We start from the raw sequence: 20,090 nt of genomic DNA on the forward strand, positions 1-20,090 counted from the left end.
TATTCCATGCAATCTGTGCCCTCTCTAATACCCACGACCTGGTTCCCCCAACCTCCCAACCCCCCGCCACTTCAAACCCCTCAGATTGTTTTTCAGAGCCCATAGTCTCACATGGTTCACCTCCCCTTCCAATTTCCCCCAACTCCCTTCTCCTAACTCCCCATGTCCTCCATGCTATTTGTTATGCTCCACAAATAAGTGAAACCATATGATAATTGACTCTCTCTGCTTGACTTACTTCACTCAGCATAATCTCTTCCAGTCCCGTCCATGTTGCTACAAAAGTTGGGTATTCATCCTTTCTGATGGAGGCATAATACTCCATAGTGTATATGGACCACATCTTCCTTATCCATTCATCCGTTGAAGGGCATCTTGGTTCTTTCCACAGTTTGGCGACCGTGGCCATTGCTGCTATAAACATTGGGGTACAGATGGCCCTTCTTTTCACTACATCTGTATCTTTGGAGTAAATACCCAGTAGTGCAATTGAAGGGTCATAGGGAAGTTCTATTTTTAATTTCTTGAGGAATCTCCACACTGTTCTCCAAAGAGGCTGCACCAACTTGCATTCCCACCAACAGTGTAAGAGGGTTCCCCTTTCTCCACATCCCCTCCAACACATGTTGTTTCCTGTCTTGCTAATTTTGGCCAATCTAACTGGTGTAAGGTGATATCTCAATGTGGTTTTAATTTAATCTCACTGATGGCTAGTGATGATGAACATTTTTTCATATGTCTGTTAGCCATTTGTATGTCTTCATTGGAGAAGTGTCTGTTCATATCTTCTGCCCATTTTTTGATATGATTATCTGTTTTGTGCGTGTTGAGTTTGAGGAGTTCTTTATAGATCCTGGATATCAACCTTTTGTCTGTACTGTCATTTGCAATTATCTTCTCCCATTCCGTGGGTTGCCTCTTTGTTTTCTTGACTATTTCCTTTGCTGTGCAGAAGCTTTTGATTTTGATGAAATCCCAAAAGTTTATTTTCACTTTTGTTTCCTTTGCCTTTGGAGACATCTCTCTAACTTTTTGATACAAATGCATGTTCCTTTTCATTGATTCAATGAGCAGATGTTGAGTGCTTACCAGCAGTGGGCTCTGGGACAGTGAGACACGGTCCTCCTCCCAGGGAGCTCATAGTGCAGTGGGAGGGAAGGCAATCAGTCGTCAATAGTGCATATTTGGAGCTGCAGCCCTGGTAGCAAAGGGACTCTCACATCTTAGAACAGGGCTTACATCACCCCAGAAGTCAGCTCCTGACATCGCCAACTCCATCTCATCAGAGGGGACTCCATCCTCCCAGTGGCTCATGCTCAAAATCCTTGAGTCGTCCTTGACCTCCCCCCTCCCTTTCCCTTATTCTCTCTCATCCCATGTTTAACCAGCAGCAAGTGATGCTAGTTCTGCTTTCAAATCTCAGCACCTGACCACATGTCATCATTTCCATCATGGACCCACTGATCAGAGCCTGGACAGTTGCCTTAGTGTCCCTGTCTCTGCTGCTCCTCCCTCTGTCCAGTGTCTTCAGCAACTGGAATGGTCCTTGTAATATTTACATTTATGCCAGACCAGGTCACTCCCCTATTCAAAAGGCATCCCTTCCCAGCCACAGAGTCCGATAACCTACAAGACCCGATCTCTGGTTTCCCCTCTTATCCCTCTAGCCCTGCTTGCCCTTCTTTATATGTATATGAAGATCCTGCCATTCCTTCTGCCTGGAGCACATTTCCCACATCCCACAGATAACCTGTGTAGGACTTGTATATTACTGGACCACCAATTACCCTCCAAATCTTTGTGGCTTAGAACAGCAACAGACAGCATCTCACCATTTCTGCGTGGGAATTTAGCTGGGCAACTCCGGTCAACCATCAGACTTGAGACTGCAGTTCCAATGCTGGTCGGGGCCGCAGTGTCATCTGAGGCTTGACTGGGGCCGGAGGGTCCACCTCCAAGGCAGCGTGCCTGCTTGGCTGCCGTATGCTTGGCTGTTGGCAGGAGGCTTCAGTTGTTCCTCACAGGGGCTTCTCCACAGGGCTGCCTGAGTGTCCTCACACCATGCCAAAGCTTCCCTTGAGTGATCAATCCACAGGGAGTGAGGCAGAAGCCGCCTTTGTGACCTAGTCTTTGAAGTCATGCGTTATCGCCTCTTCTCCCTTCTGGTCATTAAAAGTGACTCACTAAGCCCAGCCAGTATTCAAAGGGAGGGAAATTAGGTTTCATCTTTTGATGATAGGGCTGTCAAAGAATCTGTAAACACATTTTTAAAACGACCACAGACTGCGGGGGTATACCCTAATCCTTTAAGCTTCCATCCCGTGACTTCCTCAGAATGGCCTTCCTGACACTCTGTACAAAAGGGCAGTCACCCCCTCCCATTCCACTGGCTTATTCTCTTATTTATTACTTCCGTATGCACTTATACCTGCTCCCCCATCAAAATGTAAACTTCGTTATCACAGAGTGCATCTCCCTGTTATTCACTGCACTCCTACTCTTAGAACTGGCCTGGACACAGGTTAGACCAGGCCAGGTCAAGCATGGGAAGAGGCAAGCCTTGCTGGGGGCTGGGAAGACACTGCAAGCTCAAAATAGTTTGAGAAGAGCCAGGACAGCATTCCACATGAATAGACTGGAGGCATGGGAATGGAACCGCCTTAGTAGGAGAAGCAAGGCAGGAGATATATAGAGAAGCCTGGAGTTCTGGAAGCCTAGGGGTGGCAGTGAGGATGTCTGGACAGCCCTGACAATAATCTCCATCCCTCCTGGGCTTGCAGCCTCTCTCAGCTCCGCTTCTGAAGATGCACTGATAAGCAACTGACAGAGATGGATGTGTTTTGCTGCCCTTCCTTCAATATTGACTGGGTTTGGCCTGCTTTCCAGGCGGCCCTAAGGAGCAGGGGGCTTATCAGATACATTCATCCTGAGTCATAAAACCAGTCTTGATGCACTGACTGCAGGCGCTTGGTGAGGGAGAAATGCTAACGCCTTTGATCAGGGCTTGGTCTGGACTCTGTAGGCAGGGTAAGGAGGAAAGGAAGTTTGCTGGTGCCAAACCCACCTATGTCTCTCCAGCTCCTGACTCCTCTTGGTTGGGGGGCGAGGAGGTATGAGTGACAGTGTTTTCAAAGACTGGGTGGGTACCTAGGCGACTTCTTTCCCGTTTCCAGACTCAAAGTAGGAGGTGGGACTCAGGTAGTTTCCCAGCATTGCCTGGGGCTCTTCTCAGAGGTAGAGGAGGGGATTTCAGGCCTTCACGGGGATCACATCTGAACTAGATGTTCTTATACCTGCTGAGGATGCCAGAGTGGAGGTTTGGTTCACAGGGAAGTAAAGGGAAATGGAACAGCCTTTTATTTTCATAACAATTCAACAATATAAGGACTAATGTTATTCCCTCTCTTAATCACTGAATAACTGCAAGACAGAGAAACTGAGTCCTCTATCTACTAAACCTTGAGCATAGCGTTTGAATCCAGGCATCTCCATTCCATACAGAGATAAGACAGGGAAATGGGATGGAACAGGCGAAGGGAAGTTGGGACTAATCCTGTCACCCTTTGGCCTCCACTTATGTTTTGAGCAAGGAAGTGAAACACTGGTTTCCAGCCTCTTCCTGTGGTTTAGTCAGGATAGGCCAGGCAACACCACAGTAACAGATAAACCCCTAAGTTTCAGTGGGTTAACCCGACTAAGGGTTATTTCTAACATGCAAAGTCTGGCGCGGCTCAGGCATCTCTCCTTCCCCAGGTAGCTTCACCTTTAAGGGTATGTGGTCTCCAAGGTCTTTGCAACAGAGGGAGAGAGAGCTGGAGAAGGCACACAGTCCTTACTGCCTCAAGCCAGCAGTGACACAAGTCACTCCCACCCAGAGACCAGTGGCCTGAGATCATCTCTCATGGTTCCAACCTAACTGCAAGGGAAATTGGGAAATATTAGGATGTGTGTGAATGCATGATGAGCCTTAAGAATCTGGGGGCAACAGGAGGCTCAGTCAGTGAAGCATCCGACTCTTGGTTTCAGTTCAGGTCATGATCCCAGGGTTGTGAGATGGAGCCCTAAGTCAAGATTCTCTTTCTCCCTCTCCTTCTGCCCCTCCTACTTCCACTCATGTGCTCACTCTCTCTCTCCCTTAAAAAAATAAAAGAATCTGTCATAACCTAACAGTTTTTGCCTCTTTATTTGTTCCCTTATAGGACAGAACCCCAGAGCAATCCTCTGGTTCCAGCTCAGGATGGGCCCTCAGAAAAGCTGAGCCAACATCTGGCCACTGAGGCCTTGGGCACCAACTGCTGGGAGAGAGACAAGGCCTGCCGGGAGCTCATTCCTGCCAGAGCACGCAGGTGAGATGCTGCCCCCACCCTCTCTTTGGTCCAGTGAGGAAGTTCAAGTTGAGGCTGCAGAAATGAAGTTTGGCCACTCTTCCCACCCACTTTTCTTTTGCAAGTTCTTCTTCCAGGTCCTGAAATCCAATCAAAAGTAAGCATATTTTTTTTTGTCTGTAGAGTACCAGATGGCAAATATTTCAGGTGTGAGGGCCAGATGGAATCTCCCACGACTACTCAAAATCCCGCCATTATAGCACCGAAACAGCCACAGACTATATGTAAACAAATGGGCATAGAGGTGTTTCAATAAAACTTTATGTATAAAAATAGGAGACAGGCTAGATTGGGCCCTGGAGGTCCACAATTTGTTGCTCCTGCCTTAAATGATAGAGCTAGTTCCTGTCCATTTTAATGACTCCACGAGCCTCTGAATTCCAGGTCATGACTTCAGCCCACACTGTCTGCATTCATTCCTTACATCCAGGATTGCTTGGGCACCCACTAGTGACGGGCACTGTGCTGTGACCTGAAGACACAACATTTTCCTGAGTCTCGGAGAGGTAACAAGACTTGCCCAAAATAAGGGAGCCAGTAAGGGGCAGAGTGAAGTTTTGAACTATGGTCTCTCTGATCTTAAATCCTAAACCAACACCAGCCACATGCTAATGAAAAAAACAATCTATTTTTAAATTTTACACCACGCACATATAAAGCCTGGTCTGTTTTTGGCCTCTGGAGAATTGATTTATTAACAACACAATCTTTATAATCTGGTTTCACCAGCTGTTTGGAAGCTGTATTCCTACTCCTGAAACTAACTCAGCACCCTCTTGCTGCCCGGGGTTTGCATCTACCCACTCCGTGACAGGCGGGAAATGAATTTAGTGTCCTTGCCAGCAGTGTGCCCCACATATAATCCCTGCCTGTTCCTGTTGAATCAGAGGGTATCAAAGCCATTTTTCAGATGTGGAAGCTGAGGACAGTACATGGCAGGGTCAGGATTAGTCTGAGGACCCCGATCTGGTCCAGATTCTCTTATGTGTCCTAGAGTTCTCGGTTTCCTAGAGCAGAGGTTCTAAACCCATTTGAGAATTATGTGGAAGCTAGAAATGCTGCCCCAGGGAAAGTGTATATGCTCCAGGAATATTCCCCAAATTCCATCTACCATTTGAGAATTCCTAGACCACTGAGGCCCATGAACAGGCCTGTCTAGTTAAGAACCTGAATTCTGAAGAAGACCCACTCTCTGACATGATTAAACAAAAAACAAAAACAAAAAAACAGCATCATGGTGATAATTTAAAAGTGAACATAAAAGTCACTTGGCATATAATCAATGAATAAATGGTAGTTGTGTTATTATGCATAATTATAATATTAGAAAGGACATTTACATGTATGCTCCGTGCCACACCCGGGGCACATCCCATGAGTGAGGTCCTCATTTCTTAGACACAGGTATTATGTTTTGTTCCTATTTCTCAAGTCATGAAAATGATACTCTGGTCGCTGAGCTAGGACGTTGGAGCAGGAACGTAAATCCAGATGTGGCAGCTTCTAGAACCAGCATTCTCTACTGCTGCATACTCTGTATTTTGGACCACCGCATACTGAACCGCTCTAGGGCATCACTGCGTACTTACTGGCTGCCTATTTCCCTGCTCCTTATGTAACCACAGTCTACTTACTTAGCCACTAACCTGGCTCCTCCAGCACTGCTGGGATGGCACACCTAGGCACACAGGTACAGGAGGAAGAAAAAGGCAGAGGAAGTGCAGCCCTACCTAGATAAAGGCATTTGAGATCTGTGGAAGGGGTTGATTTTCCCCTTTCTCAAACCTCAAATCTATCCTAGTTCAAGGTCTTTGCCCCATTTTCCTTGATCACTCATGTAGGAGTGTCAGACAGTAGTTCCCAAACCTGCTTCCCTGGGAACCCCGGCATTCTAGAAAGCAATGAGAATAATTGTCTGAAACAATGAGATCTCTCTCTCTATTTTAGAAGATGCAGTGTTGTTTTGTTTTAAATATTTTATTTATTTATTTGACAGAGATCACAAGTAGGCAGAGAGGCAGACAGAGAGAGGGGGAAGCAGGCTCCCCGCCGAGCAGAGAGCCCAATGTGGGGCTCGATCCCAGGACCCTGGGATCATGAGCTGAGCGGAAGAAAGAGGTTTTAACCCACTGAGCCACCCAGGAGCCCCTAGAAGACACAGTTTTAAGGGCTTTTTTTTTTTTTTCTTAAGTATTTCTCCCTTAATTTTTTTTTTTTTCCTCACAAATTCCTAGCAACAGTCACCCTGAGAAGTGTTTATGTGGACAAGAAAATTTAACAAGAGACTAAATTATTTCATCCATTCATCCCTCCTTTGATCACCCAACAGGCATTTAGTGTCGAGCACTTATTGCCAGAAAAATCTGGATGGGGTCTACTGGATTTATGCCACCAGCCTGTACCCTTCCTGGCTGTGTATGCTGTTCTTCGTGCTTTATAACACGTGAGTGTAGTTACGGAGCTAGGTACTATTTTATTTTATTTTAACCTGTTTAAAGGGACTCCCTTAAAAATGTTCTCCATGTAGCTAGATGATTATTTTTTTAGATTTTTATTTATTTATTTATTTGACAGAGAGAGAGATCACAAGTAGGCAGAGAGAGGGGTAGGGGGAAGCAGGCTCCCCGCTGAGCAGAGCCCAATGCAGGGCTCAATCCCAGACCCTGAGATCATGACCTGAGCTGAAGGCAGAGGCCTTACCCACCAAGCCACCCAGGCACCCCTAGATGATTTTCATTTACTGGCAATGCATAAACCTTCACATACAGTTTGTTCACTTGGGTACTTTTTTTTTTTTTTTTTAACTAACCGTTATGATCCAGAACCTTAGAATGGAATTCAATATGACCACATTGCATGACGGTCTTGAAAGCACTGGGCAATTTCCAAAGGAATGTCTGCATAACCAGGTTCAAGAAGGCCCTTGGCTGTGTGGGAAAGCCCTCAGGATGGGGCTCCCTCAGGCCTTCCCTGAAATCCCTCACTGGGCAGCTCTGGGCAAGCTGGTTCAAGGCTTGGTGCCCTACAGTCTTCACCTGTGAAATGAGACCCTGAGAATCGTACCATCCTCCAAGCGTTTTTGTGAGTATAAAGGTAGCATCAAACACTTGACACGTAATAAACAAATTAAACGGTAGTGGGCAGTGGCGTTACCACCAATGATGACAATGGTTTTCTTGTGAATACTACATTTTCCCGGTCAAGTTCAACGGGGAGGGCACGTTTCCCTTCCCGAGCAGTTTTTCATCCCAAACCCATCTCCTTTTGCCATGGGATAGTGTTTTTTAAAAAATCCCTGGAGCCTGCCCCAATTATAGAAGGAGATAAGTTGACTTCATTTAACGGCAGCCTGGGCATTTGAATTTAATTGAATGGGAAATAATTATTCCTGAAGAGCAGAGGTTTTTGAGGTTCTGTGAAGCGATATAAGATATGTATCTCATTACATTAGACCTCGGCAAATACACTTTTAATAATCAGCTGCTACTTAACATAACTTCCTCCTCCTATTAAATTTCTAACAGGAACTATGGACATGAAGTGTTGGGAGAAGGGGGGGCTGAACTGCCGATTAATTATTTAAAAAGTGATTTATTTACCAAGGTGAGCCATTTGCAAGTTCAATAATAAATCTATTAAGGAGCAGTTAACCTCTGTAACTCTATTTTAAATAATCAATTGGTGTTTGGGTAACGGTGAAGCGTCTGTCTCATTAGGTCGGCATTAACTCCTTATTTGAGGCACTTAATCTAAAGGATGGCTAAATCAGCCCCGAGATGGTAATTCGGTATTCGCCATGGGTCCTTCATCCTCCGAGGAACTGGGTCCTTCTTCCCTGGCTGCGACAGCCCAGATTGGGGGCTGGGAGCATCCTGGGTCCTCTCACACCCGCCTCTGTGCTCTCCACAGTGCCTCCCGCCACAAAGACTTGACACCACCACCTTCCTCCAGGGGGAAGAAGAAAAAGAAGAAATCCACCCGGAAGAAGAGAAGGAGGTGAGCGAGGATGAAACCTTGAGGATGGGGGAGAGGACAAAATAGGGGTCCAGTGGGCTTCAGAGTCAAACAGTGACTCCTCCGCTCTGCCTCTTAACTAGCGGTGTGACCTTAAGCAAGACCCTTCACCTCTCTGCGCCTGTTTCCACTTCTATAAAATACTGGTAGTAACTATCTCCCGGCATTTTGTGAGAATCAGATGGAGAAAAATGGATGTGGAAGGAGCTGTCACAGTGTCTGGCACATCGTAAATGATGAATGAATCAGCATAATCAAGACCATGAATATTGATTTTTTTTTTTTTTTTTGGAGAACTTAAGCTTGGTGATCTCAATGATGTCTTTCACCTTTGACTGTGATTTACCAGACAAACAGTATTGTCTCCATTCAGAGAGGAGAAAAGAAAGGCACAGGGTGGAGGGTGACAGGATTTACAGGGATCCCAGGCCCGTCTGTTGATTCTGCTATTCCCACCTAGCAGGTAAATGCCAACAATTAACAAGCGGACACTATATTTTTTGCCGGCAGTGAACTGTTGTGTACCCCATTGATTTTTTTTCTATGTAAAATTCCTTTTAGTTTTTTTTTTTTAATTTAAAAGTATTTCCAGATTTTCTTCCAAGCTGCCACTGTCTAGACTAAAATCTTGTCCAGTGTTCCAGACCCAGAGGGGTGGGTTTTGGGGAGGCAATGTTTGAAGAAGCCTGCAGGGGGCAGCAGAGAGCAGTGTCTGGATGACTACCGCCCCAACTTGCTTTTCCTGGTTTCTGCCATTTCCACACTCCGTTAGCCTGGTTGGAAGAGGACAGGCCCAAAGAAGACCAAGAAGGGAATGTGAATGAGGTCCCTATGTTGTAGGGTGACGGGAGGAATTGGGCCAAGTGGCTTGAGGTTCCTGATTTTAGGGCTGGGCAGAACATTTGAAAGAAGGAAGTCAGGCTTTACTAATTCAGTTGTTCGTTCAGTAAATGTCCACTGAGCACGTGTTTGGGGACAGATGTGGTGGTTTCCTAAGAGTCAGGTTGTTCTGAACCCTGTGATTCCCCCTGTAGATTTGTTATGTTTGACCTACAAGGTGTTCTTTTGTCTTTTCAATTGGTGGCCGACATTTAAAAACCAGGGGATTTCACATGAGTTGTGTTTTTCTGGTGACCTCTGTTGTAAAGGCAGGTGTTCCAGAAACCCAGGGCTGCATTCCCACACGAAATCTATGGCTGATCAGAGAAGCATATGCTCTCTGGTTTGCCACAGTCCCCACTGCTCCCTATTGTGTCGACCCAGCCTGCTCTCTTAGAGGCCGCTGTTCGCATACTCACTTGTTTCAACCTTAGTGTTTTGTCACTGGGAAAATAAGAGACCCAGAGATGGGCAGGGACATGCCCACGATGACTTCATGAGTTGGGGGTTCAGTGAAGATTGAAACTCAGGTCACTTGAACCTGTCTTGAATCAGAATCAGAATCATGGTCCTGGGTGGTTCTTTTTCTTGGGGAACCCCTGAGAGCACCATGCTGACCACACAAGGGCTCAGTCTTACCAGGGAGCTAGGGTAAGGCAGAAGAAAGACCTAAAGCATCTGAGAGGAGGCACAAGGCAGGGGGAGAGAAGAACAGACACAAAATATTTGGCTGGACCAGGAGGGATAATAAAGGAATTGAGACCAAGGCCCCAGTCATCCATTTGAATCTCGGCTCAGCCACTTCCTGGCTGTGTGTCTTTGGGCAAGTCACTTTACCTCTCTGAACCTCCCTTTCCTTGTATGTAAAAGGAAGGTAACCGTCAGGCCTGCCTAAGAAGCATGTGGAAAGATAAAGTGAGATAATGCATGTAAAGCACAGAGTGATGGTGGGAGAAAATGCAAATCTGATTATAGCAAATCAATAAATGCAAGTACTGATAGTATCAGGATTGATATGCTCCTTGTGTGGGAGACCCTGGGTGGGGGCTGGGGAAGGGTCGCTGAAGCCAACCCTGGTCCTTAAGGAGCTCCCACTGACGGTGTCTTCTCCCGCCTCAGGTCCCCGTCATACAGTCCATCGCCTGTCAAGAAAAAGAAGAAGAAAGGCTCCAAAAAACATAAGCGACACAGGTATTATCCTTCTGCCTTGGCAAATGGGGATGCCCCGAGGTGGGTTGGCGGTTAGGGGAGATTGGGTGGCACCGGAAGTTCACTTGGTGATAAGCTTATCATTTCACTTAGGTAAGATACTCATCTGTGTGTTGGTATTTCCTTTTCCTTGTGTAACTTGGAACTCTGGTTGCAAGGACCCGCGGCCCCCTAAAGCTAACTCCAGCCGGAAGGGGGTTTGTTTGATGATAAGGAAAGAGGAATGTCTCAGGGACCAGCCAGGCCCCAGTGAGGATCTAGAACCAAGGAGTGGGGAGCTGGTAGCACCCGGGGAAAATACACAGTCCCTGTCCCCCGTGGGGAGACCCGGCTGCCCCTGGTGCCCCTCCCTCCGTGTGGCCGGCCCAGCCACAAGACATTGAAGCTCTCTGTCTTGTTTGTCCCTCATGCTAAATTCCCAAGGTCCAGCTCTGTGTTTGGACCAAATTGTCCTTGAGGATGGGATTATGTAAACACGGCTTCTGGGATTATACACCCTCGTGGGTGGTTGTTAAGGGGCATCGTGAACTGGACACACATTCCAAAAGGTGCCCACCACGCGCACGCGCATACACACACACATACACACACACACACATGTATGGGGAAGAAAGGACTAGAAGGTTGTACGCCAGAGGCCTCATATCTGTGGTCCATGTGCCGACTCAACATTTTATAATTGGGAGATAGTGCAATGAAAAACAGGTTTTCTAGTTCTTCTGTAAAACCAGCGGCTGTCTTCACTGGACCAATTTTCCCACTGGAAGCCATCCGCGAGGCTGAGCGGTTACCGTGCATGTAGACAGCGTAGCTGCTGTGCTTTGCTAGGGCCCCACTAAGCCCCCCTCAGTGACGAAGTCTGCTGGGCCCCTGGGGGCAGGGAGTGTGAAGTTTCCCCCATAAGCTATTCGCTGTGCTTGGCCGCAGATGCCAGGGAAAGAGAGGTGCGTGTCTCCTCTTTGCTCAGCCCAGTCTTCCAGTCTCCCTCCGTCGGTGCTGGGTTGCTTGTGCCCTTAGACAAATCACAGTGGAACCAAAGGTCAAGGTTCGCTGGGGTATTCCCCCTGCTTCTCACCCCTGGTTCAAAGTTGCCCCAGAGTGGCTTTTTCTAAGGCGGGGTGTGGTCATGTCTCAGCCCGTGCTGCTCGAATGGTCTCAACTCAGTTCGGTTTCACTTGCCATGTCCGCTGCCCGCCCAGACATTTCAGCTGATGCCGAGTCTGTGCTTGACCCAAGACGGGGGCAAGTCAGGGAGCAAAAGGTTGTTAAGGTGGTGTTAGAAACCTTTCCCAGTGGGGGATTCCCCTGTGGAGGCAGTGGCCTGCCCTTGGCTTAGACTGCCATCCTGTCACCTTCCTATGCTGACCGATCAGTCCCAGTTTGGGGGGCTTTTCCGTATCCTGTTGCAGAACTCAAGTGGCTTCTCAGTCTAGGGTTGCTCCTCATGAAAAAGAGACTGTGCCAGAGGGTTAAAAACAGGCTTTTTCCGCCAGCCACAGCCAGCCCCGGAGGTGGAGGTGGAGAGGGAAGGAGACCCTTAAACAGGAGATTAGGAGGGGGAGAAACCGTTGCTGATCTTTTCCAAAGCGCCTGCTGGGCACCACCTTTCTTCCCGCCTGGCTTCTCCAAGGTCTTGAGACACTGGGTTAATGATAGTTGACTTGTTTGAAGATAGAGCTAGGGGTGGGGAGTGCTTAGAGATTTGTCTTTTTTTCCCCCCAATTAGCATGACTTCAGGGCTTAAAAAAAAAAATTACCATTTTCACATCTATTTATTAAATAGCCAGTATGTGTCATGAATGAGGAATCCGGGCCTCAGGAGCAGAGCAGTGACCAAAATCCAGCCCTTGCCCTTGAGTGGCTCATGTTCTAGTCAGGGAGATGCATAATTATAACATGCAGAGGGGTGTGTTACAAGGCTAAGCTCAGACGCTCACCCACGCTTGCAGGAGGAGAGAGTGGGCGCCCGGCCAGGCTGAGGGAATCAGAAAATGCTACAAGGCGGTGAATGGAGCTCTGAAGAATCCACAGGAGTTACCTGGGCGAAGCTGTGTGACCTTGGGCAACTTAACTAACTTCTCTGAGCTCTGGTGTCTATGAAACGGTTGTTAGTAGAACCGCAAGGGTTTGGGTGAAGACTGAGTGGGGTTGTGTGTGAGAGGCGCTTAGCACAAAGCCCGGCACACAGTGAACGTTCCACACGGGGAGCTGGTTGTCCCTGACGATGAGGAGGGTGGTGTTGTAGAATCCAGTGGTAGGGAGGGAGAGGTGAAGTTGAGCTTGGGGGTCGGGGAGGACGCAGAGGACTCCCGTTAAGTTCCCCCCGCCCCCCACCCCGTCCACCCCCATCCGAGACAGGCTCACAGACAGTTTGAGGGGAGGATGGAAGCACTGGTCGTTTGGGCTGGAAATTCAAAATGCAAACCAGTGTCTCCCATATGGTCTACACAGTCTGAAATCTGAGAGAGGAGGATTCGCCAGGTGTCCCGACCGACCCCCGTGTCGCGTGATCACAGACGCACCGATACATTTGTCCCGGGGAAAAAAAACAAACCTCAGCTCACCTACGTTTATTGTCTTCTCTCCCTCCCTGTCTCCCTCCACCCCTTTTTTCCTTCTTCCTCCCTCCCCGCCCGCCCTCTCTCTCTCCCTTTTAATTCTTTAATCAGGTCATTCTCCAAGAAGAGAAGGCACAGGTAAGAATCTTTTTACCTCTGGCTGCTTGCTTCTCTTTCCTGCTTTCCTAAAAGGTTTTAGGCAGCTTCTGGGGTGTGCTCCTGGGCACGCCCCTTCCTTCTTCCTGGGCTTCAGTTTCTTTCAAGGTGGGCTGGTTTCCCTGAGAGTTCCCAGCCAGGTTTTGACTTCCATCAGGTCAGATGGCTGCTCCTTGACCAGCCCCCTGGGCCGATGCCCCTTCCTGGAAAGTCTCACTACCCTGGTCAGAGTCTGCTCGTTTTAGCACTCACTGACATCCTGCATTGGGGCATGTCAGGAAACCTCAGCCCAACCCCCATCCTGCCGGAGCCTCCCCAGATCCTGGCCAAAGGACAGAAGCCAACTCTGACTGTATTGGAAACACCAAGTGAGCACAAACAGCTGTCCCCGATGGGGTCCTCGCTATAAATCGGATCCTGCACTGGGCCCCACGCTGTGTGCGTGCGTGGTTAATCTCTACTGATCTCCCTCGTAACCCAGCACAGTGGCTATGTTTATTATTCCCATTTTACAGATGAGGAAACTGAGATTCAGGCAGGAGGTGTGACAGGTGTGTCCACAAACACAGGCAGGTGGCAGAGCTAAAACTCAAGCCCAGATCCATCAGCGGATCGGAACTCCCTAGGGTGGCGTCTTAAGTAAGAGCCACATCTGGATGCAGCTGGCCGAGTGCAGAGCCCTTCTGTTTATCCAGTTAACAGGGAGAGGGCGATCACCAGTGTCACATCCTCTCAGCCCAGCAGCCTGAGCAATGGCGCCACTTCCCGGTCCAGGAAACCAGGTCTTCCGAGGACAGGTCGCTTGCCTGTGTCCCACAGCGACTGAGCGGCAGAGCTGGGGTGGGAACCTGGATCTTTCAGTGAGGTTCTGGGCTCGCCCGCTGCCCAGGCTGAGTCTCAGACGTGGAGAGAAATCGCACAGCTAACGAACGTCAAGGTGCCGTTTCAGTCGGATGAGTTGGATGAGGTTTTCCCCTTCTCTGAGGCCCATTGTGTGTCCTTGGCGGACTCTCTGAAGCCAGTATAACCAAACGGCGTCCACCCCCTGGGGCCTCTAGCAGAAGATGCTGGGACCCCGACTCATCACTGTCCACCGGACCCATACCCCAGCCCTCTGACTTAAAAAACAAACACGGGTAGTTAAATATCTGTGCACGGAACATTTCTGCATCTGCCAAGCTTCGAGAAGCTTCCGAGCGTCTCCCCGCGTATTGCATTCTTCTCCCTTACAAATTGATTGAATATCAGTCAACAGCATGGGCTCTGGGGAAGCACGATCTGGGGCCACATCCCAGCTTCCCTGCGTGATTCTGGCCAAGTTTCTTAGCCTAGCTGAGGCTCAGTTCCCCCATCTGTAAAACAAGTACGTATTAAATGTGCCTCTCCCCATAGCTTACAGGGAGAATAAAACAAGATTGCCGACAAAAAGTAGTTAGCAGAGTGTTCACTTGTAAGAAGTCCTCGAAAAATGGCAAGTATTACTTTATTTACCACTGTTCTTACTAGGCTGCCAAAGCTGGCCATGGCCCTCAGCACAGCCCATTCTCAGTCCGTGCGCGGGTCCGTGTCCATAGCTGTCCCTGCTGGGTGGAGAAGTCAGCGTCAGTGACTGTTCTGGTCTTGGAAATGATGAGCAAGTCTGTCCCCAAATTGCCCGGATCCGGTGGCCACTGTGTGTTAAGCATTTTCACTACTTGTTTCTTTTTATCTGTAACTGGCACTTTGCATCTTTCATTAATTGGCCTTTTCTCCTTTAGCTCCTCCAGCCCAAAAAGCAAAAGGAGGGATGAGAAGAGGCACAAAAAACAGTAAGTAGAGCCCCCTAGAACAGTCCCTCCAGTCTGGGGAGCGGGGGAACCTGGCCTCTTAACAGCTGGTGTGTTGGAGTTGCCGAAGAAACAGGGAGAGTGAGAAGGGGCGGGGGATGACAGGAACAGAGGCAGGGAGAGGCAGAACCGTGCGACACACTGCAGCTGGGGGTCTGGGTGCGTGTAAGTGCACAAGGCCGCGTATACGGGGTGTGTACATGCGTTTATGGGTGCACAGAAGCGAGTGCCATGCATCTGTGTGCCTGGCGGGCGTCACGTAGATATCTTTCTGGAGAGTGTGTGTAGTATGCATCTTGTCTGTAGATCCCCGTACATTTTTCCACCCTGCGGACATCTGTGTGATCGTGGATACGGATGTGTGCCGTGGGTGTGGTATGCACTTGTGTTCACACGAGTACGTTCTGTAGGCTCCTGCTTATGGGAGCACAGAGGCAGACAGTGCGCCCGAAGGTGCTGATTCTCTGCACAGTGCGTGTGTACTGCTTCCTGACCTGTGTGCGTTACTGCATAAGGGAGGGTGGGTGTGGCTTTTCCCGGTGCACACAGGTGTGCGGCGGCTGCGTGAGTAGTGGTGGGACATGATCATGTGCGGGCACAGGCGTGAGTGTGCATGGGAGTCTGAGCCTGGGCTGCTGGGGCGTACAGCACGGAGGGGGCAGTGCAGCTCCTACCCCTGGTCTCGGGGCCCCAGCTGGTACACGGTTTACGGCTGGTAGTAGAAATTCAAATCAGCTAACGCTGCCTGCAGAGTTCAGTTCCCAGAGAAATTAAAAGTAAATGCGGTTACAACCCACCTACTTTATACCCTGCAAATGTTAGTGCATGTGTTTTCCAATCAACTAATATTTTATCTCCCGCCAAGAAGCTTCTAAAGTAAGGATCAAAGGCAATACGATGAAAGGTGGTTGGCTGCTGGGGAGGGAAAGGAAGAGACAGGGATGCAGAGGGAGGGCGTCCCGCTTTGCTGCCTGAAGGGTCACTTCATCCAAGGTCTCAGCAAAGGAGGACATTTGAGCCACCCCCCAAGGGGTCTGGGGAATGCTCCAGAAGGAAGCAGTAGAGCTTTGAATGAGCTCAGGGAACCAACTTCCTGATCATCAAACTTGTTCAGTTCAAGTGCTGAAGGCAATTATTGGTCATACGTATTGAGTGTGCATTCACACTAAGCACAGACCGAGTGCGTGTTCTCAGAGATCTCCGCATTACTTGTGCAACGGGGCTGTGCTATAGACAGAGCCAAGGGATAGACTCGGACTTGAAGAGCAGGGGTGGAGGGGGCGGGGCATCACCGCTGAGGCAGGGACTGCCTGCTTGAAGGCAGCAAGGTGGCCACCCTCCCCGGTGCCAAGAGCTGGATGAGTCCCAGAAATTGCTAGGTTACATAAGCCAGAGACAGGCATCAGGAGAGGGAAGAGCGAGAAAAACAAGGCGCCGTTAGGATAAAGGATGGTTCTCCTCGCCGAGTCCCGTGGTCGCGCCTACTTCTTAACGAGCAGTCGCTGGAGAGATTTAGCCTTCTTGAATTCAACATCCCTTAGAAGGCCCTAAGACATGACAGGCCCTGGGATGGGCCCAAGGACAGAGGTTAGCCAAATATTCTTCTGGACTCAAGGAGCTCACAGTTCCCAGCGGCACACAGGAGACAGACATGGGACAGTCACGGCCCAGCGGGGGGCGCCGGGAGCCCAGGGCGCCAGGGCCGCTGCAGCGTTGAAGAGGGTGCTTGGTGGTCAGCAGGGGTGCCCTGTGGGAGGAAGGGTCTAGACAGAGAGTAAGAATGGAGGTAGCCGTTCTCAGCTGCAGGTGAGGCAAGTAGTTTAAACTCAGTGCCTCAGTTTCTTCGTCTGGGAGATAAGAGAACCTGCTCCATAGGTTGTTGGGAGGAAAAGATGGGTCCGTTTAAGAAAAATATTGGACTGTGGCACCAGCAGGCAGTATGTGTCAGATGCAGGCTTCCGTCATCGTCGCCATCACGGGGACGTCGTGCGGTGGGACATAGAGGAGCCGGAGTGCAAGCAGTTCGGACTGGCTTGAGTCTGCCCAGCCAGGGCAGGAGAAGTCATGCAAGGAAGTTAGAGAGTTTCATGGGGGCTGACTCCTCGGGGTGCTTGGGGTTCAAGGTGAGAGTGCAGATTTGTAATGAGAGCAAAGGGAAGGTTCTAAGCAGAGAAGGAATATGGTTTGCTCATTACATTAACAAGAACCCCTGAGTCCTGTGTTGGGATAGCCAGGCTGCCCTCCCGATAGAGCCCTCTCTAACTCCCACTGGCTTCCTGCCTTGGCCCAAATCACTGACATTCCTTGTTCATCCCCAGTGACCACTGCCTCTGCAGCTACTACGTCTGAGTCCTTATCATTCAGGGGGGAGCGGAAGTAACCTGTGATAAAACCGTTAGTAGCCCTGGTAGTTGTTCATTGTGGTTAGCATTTTTGTTTGTCAGTGATGTTGTAACCCTGAAAGTAGGCTTTTGACTCCATGTGAGGAAGCCAGACTTAATTTTCCAGGTCTGAGGTTATAAATTGGCAGCCCAAAGGCCTCATTTACTCTGCAAATGTGTTTTCTTTTCCCCCAAACAAAGTGTCTTTTAAAAAAGAAATGAGCTTCCATTTAAAATAGAAATATTTTATAGTAAAAAAAAAGTCTGTATTTCTACATTCACTTGAAAAATTAGAAGATCCAACCTCAGGCCAATATTCTGGAAGCACAGACACTTCTTTCTTGAGCTCTCACCTGAGTCACACATTATGGTACCTGACCGACACAGACTCCTGCTTCCAGCAGGGAGAGAGGTGACTAGCGGAGGTGACACTCCTGTCCACATGTGCTCGCCATCAGGGCTGCCTCGGCGGGGCGGGAGGCTGAGTCACCCGGGCCGGCTCCTCCAGAGGAAGCCTTGCCACTCGCTCGTGCTTGGTACGGCTGGTTGGAGCCCTTGAACGCCCAGGGGAAGAGCTGGGGTGATGTGGGGTTGGGGGCATGTAGGGGGAGATGCCCAACTCTGGAGGGACAGTGACTTGGATGCAAGAGGATGATGTGTGCCACAAGATCAAAATCTGTCTCTCCTTCTTTCCCCCCTCCCCTTCTCCTCCTTTGACTCACTCCCTGTCACCCCCTCCAAGATCACGAAGCCGGCCCCGAAAATCCCATCGTCACCGTCATCACCATTATCCCTCGCGGTCACAGAGCTCCGAGTCCCGCTCCTCAAGTTGTGAGAGCAGGTAAGCTCTTCTCCTCAGGGGAGTCTCCCCGCCCAGCCACTGCCCTGTCTGCGCCTCCCTGCAGAGGAAAGGGAACCAGCCACCTCCGTGTGTAGGAACAGCGGTAGTGGTGTGTGCGCCCACGTGTGCTTCCTAAGTGCCCTCGCTGCCATGTGGGGGGCTGAGCCCTCTCCCTGAATCCACCACACGATCCCCTCTACTACCCTAGGAAAGTAAAGTAGTAGTTCCCCCCCGTTGTACAGATGAGAACACTGCGGCACAGACAGGTTAAGGACCTTGTTAGTTGCCTAGCTACGAAGGGACTGAGCTAGGATTGGACTGGGGAGTCTGGCTCTGGACTTGGCCCTCTTGTAAGGGTCCCTCTAAGCACAGAGAGGCTGAGCAACCTATGAAAGGCCACACAGCACAAATTACTGAGTTCTGAGGGCCTTCCAAGTCTGGCTTCTCCTAACCTGGACCCACACTGGGCTGACACATTGTCTGTGCCTGTCGGAGAAGGGGGAGGAGGGCGAGAAGAACAGAAAGAACAAAGTGTTTGAAACCGGCGCTGTCCAGCAGACACAGCAAGGCCAGCTTCCGGATGTCAGAGCCTGCTTTATCCTTCCTCGTGTGTATCCCACACACCTGGCTACACGTTCATGTCACCAAGGAGATTTCAAAATGCCCCTGTCCCGGTCCCACCGCATCCCAGTTAAACCAGTGTCTGGAGGAAGGAGGAGGAGGAGGAGAGGGGGCATATGTGGTGACGTGCTACTTGGTGCCACAGTTTCAAATACATTTTCTCTCTTGATCATCCCAAGAACACCAGGAGCTAGACCAGAACTGCACTTTGCAGTCAACTTGGAAAATTCTTAAAACACCTGGATCCCACCCTCTAGGCATCCCGATTTTGTTCAGATGAGGCAGGGCCAGGGCGGTGAGATTTTTAAGTCTCTCCCTGTGATTGCCGGTGTGGAGCCGAGCGTGAGAAGCATTTGAGGAAGAGGAAAACGTCCCTGACTCGTGCTGCTGTCACTCACAGGCCTCGGTGTCCCCACTGGAGACCAACAGCCGTAAAGAGCCTTGGCATCAGGCAAGGTGACTCTGTGACCTTGAGTGATCAAGACAAACCAAGACCCCTCAGTCGTGAGGTCAGAGCCCTGATGACACAGGAACTTTATGCAAAACACGAAAGTGACCCAGCATCTCTCTGTCCTGGCTCACATGAGGGACTGCTGTTCCCAAGGCCAGCTAGAGCTCTGGCCTTGGACTAGGCCCTGAGATTATGAAGATACCCAGTGAGAGTCTCACCGCCAGCATCTGATCCAGAACAAAGCCCCAGTTCCTCAAACGTTCCTTAAAGTGACCCGCCACCCGCCCATACTAGGCCCTCTCCAACACTCTCATAGGGAGATGTTCTCCACTTCCTGTGGGCGCGTTCTCCCTCCCTGCAAGGAGCCGTGAACATGCTGATTCAGCAGGCGTGCTCCTGCTGGCCTTTGTCTGGAGGGCATCGGCTCACTGAGCTCAGGCGCATCACGGATGTGGTACAGCTGAGAAAACTGCATCATGGTGAGCAAAGGCATCCGAGCAAGGTCTCAGCGACTGGCAGAGCTCGGACAAAGCCCTGGACCTCTGACCCAGGCTGAATCCGCTCTCAGCAGCTCAGCCCCACCGGCCTGGGTCAGAGGATGGTGCAGAGAGCTTGCTGCCCTCTCTCTTGCCCTCCGCCCGACCACTTAGGGAGATGAGCTGCAGAGCCCAGCCTCGGTCTCCTTCTTATGTCAGCTCTTCTGGGAGTGTTGCTGCTTGAGCTCCCCAGTGTTTGTTGGGCTGACACTCCAGGGGCCATCCAAGCAATC

The 20,090-nt window shown here is 49.8% G+C and overlaps 1 protein-coding gene across 1 annotated transcript in view; it reads left to right on the plus strand.

Annotated features, from left to right (window-relative positions):
- SRRM4 (serine/arginine repetitive matrix 4) overlaps positions 1 to 20,090 on the plus strand; it is a 140,666-nt gene that overhangs the window by 98,228 nt on the left and 22,348 nt on the right. Inside the window, exons 2-7 of the mRNA XM_004753333.3 lie at positions 4,200 to 4,346; positions 8,295 to 8,381; positions 10,398 to 10,469; positions 13,157 to 13,183; positions 14,959 to 15,009; positions 18,151 to 18,249. Of these exons, the coding sequence (XP_004753390.1) occupies positions 4,200 to 4,346; positions 8,295 to 8,381; positions 10,398 to 10,469; positions 13,157 to 13,183; positions 14,959 to 15,009; positions 18,151 to 18,249 (483 nt within the window). The remainder of the gene's footprint in view (positions 1 to 4,199; positions 4,347 to 8,294; positions 8,382 to 10,397; positions 10,470 to 13,156; positions 13,184 to 14,958; positions 15,010 to 18,150; positions 18,250 to 20,090) is intronic.

The sequence above is a fragment of the Mustela putorius genome, unplaced genomic scaffold, assembly GCF_011764305.1.
Source record: "Mustela putorius furo isolate JIRA1106 unplaced genomic scaffold, ASM1176430v1.1 tig00537248_pilon_pilon_pilon, whole genome shotgun sequence".
In the NCBI taxonomy this organism is placed as follows: domain Eukaryota; kingdom Metazoa; phylum Chordata; class Mammalia; order Carnivora; family Mustelidae; genus Mustela; species Mustela putorius.